Consider the following 13,615-nt stretch of genomic DNA (forward strand, 5'->3'; position numbering starts at 1 on the left):
ACTGCTCTTCTGTTTAATGTAGAAGCAACAGTGAGGATCTGTGGCACAAGGACTGTTACAGATGAACCTGCATACTGGGTTTTGCTGGGTAATATGACCAAGATACAGCCAGAGGTTGGCCATAAGATAGACTTCTCCTCTTCAGCTGCCCAAAAAAAAGGTTCTTGATCAAAACATAAACAGACCATTCGTTGTGACAGGTAAAAGAAGCCATCCTCAAAAAAGAAAAGTTCCACCTGCTACTGTGGAGGAGTTGGATCAACTGATGGGACAATATTTTTCCAAGCACAGTTCTGTTCTGAATAACCCATAATGTTTTAATTTAGGGGGCCATGTAAATACTTTGCATTTACTGAATATGTACTTACTAAATACCACTGTTCAAAAGTTGAATAAAGAAACAAAGAAATGTTTGCCTATTTTTAATTAAAAGCACTTTGTCGAACATCACATCAGTTACAATGTAGAAAAAATGTTATGTATAGTTTACAAATGACAAAATGTTCACATAAAATCATGACAGCATTTGTATAATATCACCCACTACTAGCATTCTGTAATTTACTGTCTCTTTTGAAAACTTATCACTACATAAACAGCACAAGACTTAAAAGTATTTAACAAGAGCATTTTTCCCTGGTTTTACTACCACACTGGGGCACATGTTCACCAAAACGCAGCAAACCTTTGCCATCTTATCCAGGAAGGTCACCTTTTTACCCTCACATGGAAGAAGTAATCTGATTGGCATGGTGGTATGTAGCATGTAGTTTGAAGCAGGGATTTCGTAGTGCCCCATGTGTAGTGTTGGAACCCAGTCAGGATTTGTTTCATTAATTTCATAGGCTGGTTTGTTGCAATAATGCCAAATAATTAGCAACTCTATAAATAGAAGGTAGTTCTGCATGTTTGTTCTAAGTTTGTGCTATTGAAAATAAAATTAACAGGCTATAAATAATAATATGAACTTATTTAGAACTTACCTGAATGAAAATACTGGAGCACACCAACAGATATCTGTGGCTGGTAGAGAACTGAATATCAGCTCGTCTCGCAGCTGCTATCCAGGCTAGACGCCTTCTTTTGGTAACATCCAACACATAAGCTCCCTCATGATGTTTCCAGGTGAGGAAACAATGAAAAGAGAGCCTGTTTTCAAGCTTATTCCTTTGTCGGTAGTGCAATCTAACATTACAACCGACCACACAGCAAGCATTTGTTTGGCCTGCTAATATGGCGCCTTGACCAAAAATCATGGCTACGCCCCATCCCGTAAGATCACGCTCCAGAGCCCTATTAACGTACGGATCTAGAAAGAAGACGCTGCATTTTTAACTCTGAGGGAGATGGAGAATGAGCCTATTTCCAAAACAGTGGAGTGTGTTCCTTTAAATACTAAATTGTATATATTGTCAAAAACTAAAGTGTACATAGCAGTTGTTGTATCTTGTTTACTGTATCACTGACAGATAATTTCAAAGTCAATGAACGCTACATTATAGTGAGATATTGTGTAATGTGAAATACTGTAAGCAAATGAATAAACAACCTAATTCGTGATAGACCTTTGACTCTGTTTTGTTTGAATCCAACTGTTTTTTGCAGATGTGCATAAAACATGTTACTTTTAGTATTGTTATCATTATCATCATTATTGCACTAAATATATTTTAAATAAAGGATACTTTGATATACATTCTACTGTAAGGTTGGAAATGTATTTTCTTCACCCTAAAATATGTTTTGAAATGTATTTTGGTTTGAAAGAAATACATTTTCAATTTCAAAAATATATTTTTTGGAGCATCACAAATACAAAATATATTTACCATATATTTGAAATATATTTTGGCCAGGAAAAATGTATTTTTTTACCGTATGGGGAATATGAAAAGAAAATAAGAAATTTGAAATGTTTTATTTAGAGTTATTCTTGGTTTTTTTTTTCTTTGATCAAAGGGACTTATACTTTTGTTTACATATATTATCCACAACAGTACACTGGTACAAAAAAAATTATGCACAGGCTTCAAAATGAGTTTCAGTGTTCAGTCTTTAATCCAAAGCCAAATTCTGGGTTCTGGATATTTTCATTGAAGATTCTACTCTTTGGTGTCTAGTTATTTGAATCCACCCATCCCCAGACATCGCACCACCTGGTTGATTGAGCTGCACCTTCACAGGCCAAATCCTGCCTGTTCACTCAGCACTCGCAATAATTCTACAAATGACACCCTGCCACCTAAAACGCATCTGTTTTCACCGGCGTGCAGTTCAAACAATCAAGATTTAATTCTTCCAAACACCGGAAGTACGTTAGCAAACTACAATGGCCATAATTTACTTCAACTATGACACAAAGCATCTGTGCTCCCTTGAGCTGCTGCATTACTGACTCAGACTTTGACTGGAGACAGGAACATGAAATGTGGCTTCTATAATGAAAAAAGTAATGTTTGGTAAAGTAGCATAACTAGAATGACTGACTATATATATAAAAAAGATGAAGAATCCAAGCAATAATGAGCAAATCACACTTTGACACCAGCGAAGTAAACACTGCACTGCATTTTAAACTCTTCAGGGTCTAGTCTAGTGTTATACTGTCTTTATAGTGTAATTATCAGATTGTGAGTAGGATACGACTGGCTGTACAGCTAAGAGACTTTCATTTAAGCCACCTAAAGCCCTGTTGGCAGATTAGTCATACAATAAGATCAAGACAGCCACTTCAAAGTTGAACCAAGAGTATAAATAAGTATCGCATCAAATAGGTGGCACTCGTTGCCATGGCAATATGACAGCTGTCACCATGGGTTGTGTTGACGAAGGAAGTGGTGGGCCTGCCGCTTTCACACCCCTCGCTCTGCGGCACTCTGCCACGGCTTCCTATGACATAGACGCCCTAAACATCACCCACATGTGACACCCATAACTTTGTTCACTAACAGCACCAGCTCACACATCTCACCCTGCTGTCAGACACACACACACAGACATACGTACGGATGCCCCACACCCACACATATTGCCAATCAATATCATTCAACAAATGTCATCCTTCAATCCCTTTTTTTTTTTTTATGCCGCCGCTCTCATTCCGCATCGACTCGACTTGTCATAAGCGTGTTTGTTGGCATGATCCTGACAAGTCGAAACTGCTGAGGCTAAAGTCATCTCCTGGTGAGATCTGAGATTAAACTTGCTCCTTGTTCTGTCTTTTTATAGAACAGACAGTTTGCTGCCACACACTAATATTTTCTCTGCCCCTAGCACCTTGGCATATCTGTTTTCATCTCTCACCTTGATGCAACACCCATAATAAACTGATAATTTGAGCGATGACTAGAGGTGCGAAGACACTTTTTTATTGATGTGAGGCAGTATAGTAATTAGGGAATGGTAAAAAAAAACAAAAAAAAGAAACTTGAAAAAATAATGGCACATACCAGGATATAAATTTGTATGTAAATACATGTCTTATTGGACAACATTAAGATTCTTCACTGACTATTCATTGTTTAAGTTAGGAGATATTCACACACACACACTGGAACTACAGCACGCTATGTTGTAAGAAAACAAGAAGTAGTCTGAGAGGAAACCTTGGGGCTGGAAAATAAAGCCAACTGGGAACTACCAAAAGTGCACTTCATTAAACGGCTTTGAAGAAGACTCCAGCAGCAAGGTAAACCACACCGTTGCTGCAGTTGAAATACCCACATTTAAAGCACACATAAATATGTTTACAGCCTCCTCAATAAAAATGTATCTTCACATTACCAAAACTTGCATCCATCCATCCATCCATCCATCCACCGTCTTAACTCTTAACTCCAGTTCAGTGTTGCAGGGAGCCTGGAGTCTAGCTCTCTAAACCCTGATTACTCATGTTAACATTCACACATAGGGCCAATTTAGAATCATCAAGTTACCAAACATGTACATCTTTGGACTGTGGAAGGAAGCTGGTGTACCCTGAGTAAAGCCATGCCAGCACAGAGAAGACATGCAAACTCCACAGACCTGGGAACCTCTTTATCTGACAGGTGATCACGGTCAGCTGTAACAGCTAGCTGTCTTCTAGTAAATAATGTAAGACACTGATTTTCATGACATTATATGATAAACAGAATAGGTTCAGTGGGGCTATGCTCTAGTTTTGGTAAATACAATTGTATTGCATTTTTTTGTATGTTACATTAGCTGCTATTTGCACCCAGGTGATGCAGCCTTACAGTCTGTTGATGCATCTTGATAAACAAGCTAGCTAGTGTTAGCTGAACACTTAGCATGCCTGTCTTTCTTCCAAATATCATTACACCCAGCTCCAAAGTGTCATTCAGAATGCTAAAACTGCAAGGCTTTACAAACCAGATGCTATGGTTGCTACATTCATTTTATATACAGTCAAGGCAGTTCATCTGTTGCTGTTAGGTTTCCTGTGGATGGAAAGACAGGTATAACTATTGGATTACTTTGCAGGAACCTAAGTTTTTTTGTTTTTGTTTGTTTGTTTTTTTGTTTGTTTTTCGTTTTTGTTTTTGTTTTTTTGTTTTTTTTTGGGGGGGGGGGTCAGTAAATTCTAAGCTAAATGTGACATATGTGATAAGAATATCCTTAAAAGGTGAACATCACAGCAAATTTAAAAATCAGTGTATTACCTTGTGTTGACATTTGACTGAAAGCTCAGAAGGAGCACAAAGTTTGATGCAAATTTGGCAGAAGTAGCCACTTAGGGGTTTTGTATCTTAATTTAGCCTCACAGCCTCATAAAAACACATTTTCAAACGTCAGCATGCACCAGCTACTTCAGCAGTGTTTGTATCTCACTGCTTTCTTTTCAACTCTTTTACCTTGCAGTTTGAAAACCTCAGTTCATGACTACCCAACATTCCCAAATCCCTCAGGGACGCTACAGGACTGCAGGGAGGGGCAGGGAGCAGATTGGGGGCAGCTGAATGCCAAGTCCACTCATGTATGTAATGGTTACACTGAAGTGATTGTACAACGTGACCCCCCACTCCTCCGTCCCTGCTGCCCTGCCCCTTCCACATCATCATAATATCAATTAATATTATGGCAGAAGACAGACGCACCGTTGATCCGTAACAAGTGGCATCTCTGGAGAGAACCAGTGCCACGAGACGGCCTTAATTAGGCCTGAAAAATGGCAGCTTATTCCATCCCTGCACTCCCTCTTAATCTGTGCTACAGAGCCACAGAGTCAACCCTGGCCCCAACTGGCAACTATTATTATTTCATCTTTGTCACAGCTGTGAATAAGCCAATGGGCGTGACAGCCAGTGGGCGGCGTGAGATTTTTAACAATGCTTTACAGGAAAAGCAGACACAGTTAGTACTGCCACTGGTTCACTGCTACAGCCAGACATATAGTACACAACAGGGGCATTTTGATTAATAAGGAATCAGGGAGGTGGTGGAGCACGTATCTGACAGGTTATGAGTCCACCTAGTCCGTCTAGTAACAGACAGCAGACATCTCGTTGTAATTCAAACTGTGTTTTCACATTCAAATGTCAGCGTCTCTCCTTCCCTTTGCTCTGTATTTTTGGGTGTAAATTTCATCATGAAATTTCCATTTTTTTGTGCCCTCATTATTCAGTCTGAAGGTGCATTCCCATTGGTACACTTCAGTCTTGCCCAAGAGAGGGCTTCAATGGGACTGAATAAAATTGGAATTAGCAGATAATTAAAAAAAAGTAAGAAAACAAGCACTTCCTAGTCATTCACTCCTACGACAAGGTTAAAGAAAGTACAAGAAGCACGTTTCTCATCTAAATTTATCCCATGTGAAAGACGTGAGGTGAGCGCAGCATGCAAAGATTTGTGATTCCTCAAGATGTGACAAAGACAATCATGGCAATTGCTATGGCAGTTACATTACTGAAAGCACAGGTTTATTTTTACAGACAAAATACTGCACGGGATGTGACATGTTAATATGTGGCTCTCGAGTATTTCCAAATGATATATAAGAAATTATGGGAGAAAACGCTAATCAAAAATGTTAACACGTAAACTGCATGTAAATGTCACACAGTTTAAAAAGGTTCGGTAACAGATCTCTAAATAGGAAAGTTACAGTCTGTATTTACTGGATTCACTGTAGAGGTAATATGTTTGTAACATGTATAGTTAGTAAATTGTAATATATGTTTGCTGGCTGAAATATTGTGAAATATTTTTTTGTTAACTTTCTCTTTTTAATACAGATTACTACCAGCAAAGAGCCTCTTGACTAAATGTAGCTAACTCTCATGTGATGACATTTTAGTGGTCCCATGTCAGGGGGCCACTGTTCTCAGTTTTGTACATTAAAAAACCTTAGAACTCAAAATCACGCTCAAAATATTAGTGCTGTCAGCGTTAATAAGTTATGGTAAGTTACGGTAAAGCCATAACTGCATTAACGCGGAAAATCTCCGTTAACGAGTAACCGCGGATCGCCCTGGATGGCTGGATGGCGTCAACACGTTAACGAGCTAAAGGCGCTAACGTGGTGATGCTGTGCAGCTCCACACACAAGGTGATCCGCGGTAACTCGTTAACTCGAAAATTTGTCGCGTTAATGCCATTTAAACAAGGTTAACACTGACAGCTCTATAAAATATGTAAAATCAAAGATTTATTCAAATAATTCATCATTAAGAAAAATATGCTTCATCTAAACTAAATATATACAAATCAAACATGTTTAATATGATCAGATTTAATTGCAATAATTTTTTTAAATTTTTTTACAGATTTACATGTATTCAAATTACTTAAACTCAACATTTTAGGCACACATATTTGTTATTGTCAGTAAACAAACTCAGGGTCCTGCGGGGAATGGGGGCTGCATGGATGTAAAGGTTCACCAATGGACTCTGAAGTTAATGGGGAGCCAGTGCAACTAAATTAGCAACGATGTGACATGCGAGTACTTGCAAAACTCAGCCAGAAGGCTCGCAGCGGTGTTTTGAACAACCTGCTGATGTTCAAAGGAAGCTTTGTTAAGACAAGCGAACAATGAATTACAATAATCCAGACGTGATGAAATAAAGGTGTGACTAACAATCTTCAATTCAGAGCGTGACACAGTGGAACTCCACTTGGCAACATTTCCTAAGTGATAAAACCGAGAGCAAACCAGAGAATTCACTGAATAAACGGGCTGTTGCTATAAATGTAACCTCCTCCGGAACATTAATTTACAGAGACAGACAACACATTGCACAGAGGTCACATCAATTTATTTTGCCTCTTTATTTTATGTGTATTTAAAAAGAAATCAAAGAAATTGTAGCTACGATGGCTGCAATGCTACATTAAAAAAAAAAAAAACATCTACATGTGACTATAAATCACATATTTAACTGTTGGAATGTAAGAAATTCAATGTGAAACAACAGCTAGATGGTCCTTTTTAATGTGGAAACCTTATATACACTGTGAATAACAAGGATTTTCTTGTGATCTGATTGTCTTCTGACTAAACTAATAGGAAATGAAGAGCAGCACGTTTTTACTTTCCCCAGAAAAGCAGTGCTTTCATTGTGTCTTTCCATCAACACCCTTCTTATTCATTACCTTTTTTTTTCTAGTGGAGATTTATTCCTACAGAGAGTACCATCAGTCTTTCGGAGCCCCTCTCTTTGGAAATGGCTTGTCTTATTGCGAACTGATGGACATTTAGATCTTTAAAGATGCTCTGGAGTCTTTTCCAGCTTTCGTGATTTGCGATTGAGGCATGGCTCACAACAACCAATCTTTCATGAGAAGAACACACTTTGTGAGTGCAGACTTCGGATGCCTTTAATTATCAACCCATCAGCCCACACTTCCAATCTCATCACAACACCTGGCTCCAAGTGTTGTTTTGTTAGCAAAGGCGGTTTGCTTACCTTTTCAAGCCTAGACTGGGAATGACTGTCTGGGCTCGCCTGGGAATTGTGTGTAGTTAGTTTAGTTCGCTTTTTTTCCTTGTCTTTTTGGTCAATTGTGATTTATGATGATCAGAGCGCATTTTACAATTAGCAAGTATAAATCCACACGGTTCACAAAACATTTTCTCAAAAGTGTTTAGATAAGAAGATAAAAGATATGTTAGGTGAGTTTAATTGTGAAATATATTCTAGACATTTAACGCCTATTTGTTTTGTGTTCCTTTGTCTTCCTTCTTTTGAGGTGATGTGATGAGCTAATTAAATCCTTGAATGTAGCTATTTGTGTAAAAATATGAAATCACGTGCATACTTCAGGTACTTAGCGCTGGGCTGACAGTATTTCACTTCAGTTGAGTAAAATCCAAACACATTTCCACACACAACCATACATACTCACTACTTTGTGTTGTAAGTGTCTTAACTATTATAAGGTTAAAACCAGCTCCAAGCTAAAGTAGCTCATTTTAACTGCACCATTTTATGACTGTGCAGTCATAATTTGAATGCATCGCTTCAACTCGCTGGATGGACAGGGACCAAGGCCTCAGTCACCACCAGCTCCTCACTTTACAGCAAAGAAGCTTCTAGCTACACCTAGGGGGGAACCACGCAGCTCAGCTATCGCTGGCATTGAGTAAGCAATCTGTCTGCTTCAGCTGAGTAATTACAGATTTGCAGCACCTTTTCCTGCTGATGATGCTGTCATGGGCAATGGCTGTTGCTGTGTCCTGCAGGCTGGTATGATTGTTGGAGAATGACTTTGTTTCAGTCTCTGTGCCATAATTTATAAGGTGCTAGTGGGAAGAAGTTTACAAATTATCTCCTGAATTTAAAAGTTGAAATATCGACGAGTGAGAGATGGTTGCTTTATGTTGCGCTAACTTTAATATCGCAGAGGAACAACAATCGTCTGAGGATAAGTGGCAGGATCATTAACCAAAAATAGACATTCAGCTCTGGTAGAATGCATTTTTCAATAATGATGTCAACTAATATAGAGGCAGTGTTTATTCCTGCAAATGCTAAGCCTTACAGCTACAGTGTGATGAATTACATTCAATTGAGTAATATCTTAAAATACCTCAAGGTTGGCTGAATTGTGTATACTGAACTCCACTTAGTTAGTTGTGATTAAAAAAAGATACAAGCTCAAAAAATGCCTAAAAAAGACCAACATGGCAGCATAATGAGAAATTTGAAAATTCACTTTAACACTCATCCTGGGATCCGTACAAACCCTGGAGGTGTATTATGTCATATCTCACAGGAGTTTTCTTCCATCGCTCCCATTTTTTAGGTCTGCCTAATGATGTTATCATTGTTGTGACATCAGATTCAGCGGACTCTGGATCTGGTCTTTGACCTTTACAGATGATGTGGTTCTCTTGGCCTCCAGCTTTCACTGGGGTGGTTTGCACCTGAATGTGAAGCAGCTGGGATGAGAAGGAGCACCTTCAAATCTGAGGCCGTGGTTCTCAGCCAGAAGAGTGCCCACTCTGTGTCAGGGATGGGGTTGCTTCTCCAAGTGGAGGAGTTCAAGTATGTTGCGGTCTTGTGAGGGAAGAGTAGAGTGGGAGATTGGCAGATTGGTGTGGATGCTGAAGAGAGAGGTGAGTGTCAGTTTAAAGCTGTCGATCTACGTTGCCACCCTCACCTATGGTCACGAGCTGTGGTGACGGAAGGAATGAGATCACTGATACAAGTGGCGGAAATGAATTTCCTCTGAATGCTGTCTAGGCTCTCCCTTTAGAGATTGAGAGTGGAGCCGCTACTCTTCTACATCGAAAGGAGCCAGCAGAGGTGGCTAAGGCATCTGATCAGGATGCCTTTGAGATGCCACCAAAGAGACGTCACCCTTTCAGAAATGACAACTTTGGGCTGCCTTTATTGTTTTTTTTATTTCTATTATTTTATATTTATTCCGATTGCTTTTCTCATATAAAGCCAACAAAAGTGATGTTTACTTAAAACTACTGAGAATAAAAGGATGATAAATAAGTATTTAGTAATAATGTGGATTGTACTTCAGATAACATCGGCAAGTGCATGTGTTAAAGACACGTTTTTCATTTTACAAAACTGCAAATTAGTTGTAACTCTGCAGTAATAAGATTAATTCCATTTTTTATCTTTAGATGCCCTTAATTACATAACTAATAACGCTCTGAGAAGAAACAAGTTTTGCCATTATTAGTGTTTTGCTATTATATTTGCTCTTAGCAAATATAATAGCAGTTCCCCAGAGACTTCAGCCGGTAATCCATGTATGTTAAATATGTCGGTCAGATGAGGGTTAGTCTCTGGAACCTCGATGGAAAATGAGCCGCTCCGTGCATATAAAACAAATACACACAGAGAAAATGTAGTCTTTCACTTTTTGCAAATGAAATCATTTGCTATTTCTGCTCACTCTCCTGTGAGCCTGGTGACAAACAACTCCCAAATATGAATGCAAATAACATATTTAAAAGGGCCTAATGGCCATTCCCAATATAATGCATCATTCTGATCAATTGTACTTATTCAAGTCTACACGCCTCTTTTACCCTTCGCCTCTGATTGTATTTTCCAAATGCCAAGAGCAGATGAATCGCTGCCACTGACACACAAGTCATTTAGCAACAATGAGGCCAAATGCTAAAAGCAGCGAAAAAATCAGCTTCTTCTCCTCCTCCTCTTCCTAAAATCTCTCTAGTTACCTTCCGACCATATTGTGTTGCATTTTCTACATCACTGCCCTGCATGGCGACCATCTAATTACGCAGGACTTCAGAATGGAAAATCAGACCGACGCCGAACACTACTCCATCCCAGCATGAGCCATTGCATTAGGTTGTTAAGACCACAGGCATAGTGCACTGTCATTAATTTAGCTGCCTTTGACAGTATTGAATGTGAGTAACATCTCTAATGAACGATAAGAACTACAATACCTGCTATTAAATCTTAAGGATGTGTCTCATACTAATGATGCTGTCTCCCTGGAGTGACCTCGAGCTGTGAAGTGGATAGTGCATGCACACAGTGGACTTGTTTTGAGGAACAAAAGAGAAAGGGTTTTAATGGCTTTGAGAGTCAGCGGGCTGTCTTTGTGAGTCAAACTTCAAGCAAGTAAGGAGAGAGAAAAAAAGGAAGGGAAGCAAGACCGACTGCGGAGATGTTTCTGGGTCTTACCTGTCCTGGTATGGCATTTTCACAAAGCAGTGTTTCATAGTCGATGGCAAAAACCGGAGCGTTATCATTTATGTCCTGCACTGTGATCAAAGTGATGCCTTTTCCGATTTGGGTTGGGTCATCTGAAAGGGAAAGAGAGAAGAGAGTCTGTCAAACTTTCTTTAAAGCACTTTGATTCTGCCTTAACTTTGCACTGGGCCAAATTATGGAATATTGATCTTTCTCATGTGTTATAATTAATCACAAAGGAGGTGGAGGGAGGAAAAAAAAAGTGCTGCTGTAATGAAATATGCAGTCTGCTTCAAACAGCTGGCGTTCTTGCCCTCTCTGCTGCGGATCAGCCGCAGTGATTAGACTCGGTGCTGGCTTGTTGTTTGCGTGTGCGAATGAGCCATCTCGCACGGAGGGCTTCACGCCTCTGTCCGCCTGATACACACTGATGGCTAAATGGCTGTGTCTGAGTGCAAGATGATGATTTAGCCTGGTGGTTCCACGGTGCCGGCCAGAGATGACGCCGTGACATTCGGGCCGGCTGATTTGATGGTGATAAAAAGGACGTGCGGAGCCTCGGGCCACAGACTTGTTGTCATTGGCGTGGTCTGGCCAGAGTGGATGAAATGTGAGTGACTGCAGCTCGAGTGCACAACATCCCTCAACCACAGAGTCCCTGCACCCTCTTCAGTAACAAAGAACCCATTTACTATAAATACTGTCATAAGGCAGGACAGTAGATTTTGTTGCCAGTCCATGAACTCGAAGATGTTTTCAGCTGAAAACAGCGCCCAAGTGTCACTATGTGTCAGAAGTCAGTGCCTCATGCATGAGGGACTGTTGTGACATTTCATATGGCTATTATTATATGCTGCTTTCTTTTTGTTGCTATATCAGGCAAGCACTCACACTCGGGATTCAACCAAGTGGCGCATCTGTGTGCTGTTAGATGTAAATAAAAACACATCTTTGAAGCAAAGATGGATAAAAAGGCTTTGAAAAAAGAAAAGAAAAGAAGACCTTTTTCACGCAGTGTTCGATCTGAAGATGTGAAAGCAAAAGAAGTGCTGGGCTGACAGGCTGGTTGTCTTTTTAACTTATACCGATGTGACGCAGCTGTTTGGCGTGCTCAGTGGATAGCGTGCTTGTGATTGCTGTCCATTGTGCGGAATGATAGGAATGCAATGTGGGAAAAAGAAGAAGGAACAAAAAAAGGGGTTTATGTCCTTGGAGCCATTGACAGACGAACAAAAAAGGCACACGGCACTTCTTCACATCACATTAACATTGTTCACCCGTGGGCGAGATCACCCGCCCTTAGTCAGCATCTCGTCCCCATGGCTCAGGGAGACATGGAGGTCAGAATGACCCTCCCGTATGTGAATTAACATTCCCCGACAGCTCCGCAACAACCCCAACAACACCACACTGCATTGTCCAAAGCACAGACAGCTTACAGAGTGGATAACAGGCCAGAAAGGATCTAAAGCTTCATGTATATTGCAAGCCAGCTACAGTATTGCAGTATATCTTAGGAAAAATGCATCCTGCTGATATAACCCTTTTGAGGACTTGGATAACTTACTTGCTCACAAGAGAAACTGTGTACATAAAAAAGTGATGCTCTCTGAGGTAATGTTGTCTCCCCTCCAGTAAGGAGCAGGACAGACCTGGTTTTAGGGCTTAAACTCTGATAGTATGCACAACGGGCTTCTCTCTTCACAGTCCACAAAGGACCTGCTAGCTGTGAGCGAAGGTCTTTTTTTTAACCCTGTAAACTAGAGTAGTTATTTCTTGGTTGATTAACCAGCAGACAAGCTATCTAGCTCAGTCACTCGTGGGTTTTTACTTTTGGACACACAATAGAAGACATCCCTAATTAAACAGAATCCAGCACCAGCATGTGGTTCACAATGTTGATATTAGAGCTGATGAAGTACTATTTATAGGATGAATAAAGCAATAGTGGACTACATAGTAGTTTTGAAAGTTTTTCCCACAAGGAAACTTACGGCTCTCGATGGCAAAGATGGTGAGGTTGTGGACAGAGTTTGCTTCTCGGTCCAGAGGTTTGGCTGTGCTGATGACCCCACTTAGGGCATCCACATTAAAGAAGCGCTCCAAGTCTGTGTTCCTGTCAATGGAGTACCTGGGCACACAACAGTACACAAAGCGCACATACACACTTTTAGAAATTGCTTTTGGATAGCGGTATTGATTTGACATTTTAGAGTTTCTTCTACTTGTAAGGAAAGATTATGATCATGTTTTTTCCCCATCAGCAGTAAGAGCTGCATTCGGTTTCATATATAAATACATACATTATCTTCACACTTTATAGAAGACATATGATGTTGTCCAAGCTGTCTCTAAATATTACAACTAATGAGTACAGTCCATAGATTGGATTAGATTCAGAAACGTGGAAGCAATTTGGAACTTTATATCACGAGCAAAACAAAAGCACATTAAATATTGATAAGCTTGAAGACTGCCTA

General features: G+C 39.9%; 1 protein-coding gene across 1 annotated transcript in view; it reads right to left on the bottom strand.

Annotated features, from left to right (window-relative positions):
- The window catches only part of LOC101480580 (cadherin-7), a 119,879-nt gene that overhangs the window by 31,237 nt on the left and 75,027 nt on the right, over positions 1–13,615 (bottom strand). The window contains exons 8-9 of the mRNA XM_012919301.3: positions 13,130–13,266; positions 11,127–11,248 (exon numbers count right to left, since the gene is read on the bottom strand). Of these exons, the coding sequence (XP_012774755.1) occupies positions 11,127–11,248; positions 13,130–13,266 (259 nt within the window). The remainder of the gene's footprint in view (positions 1–11,126; positions 11,249–13,129; positions 13,267–13,615) is intronic.

Source organism: Maylandia zebra, linkage group LG9 (assembly GCF_041146795.1).
Source record: "Maylandia zebra isolate NMK-2024a linkage group LG9, Mzebra_GT3a, whole genome shotgun sequence".
Taxonomy (NCBI): domain Eukaryota; kingdom Metazoa; phylum Chordata; class Actinopteri; order Cichliformes; family Cichlidae; genus Maylandia; species Maylandia zebra.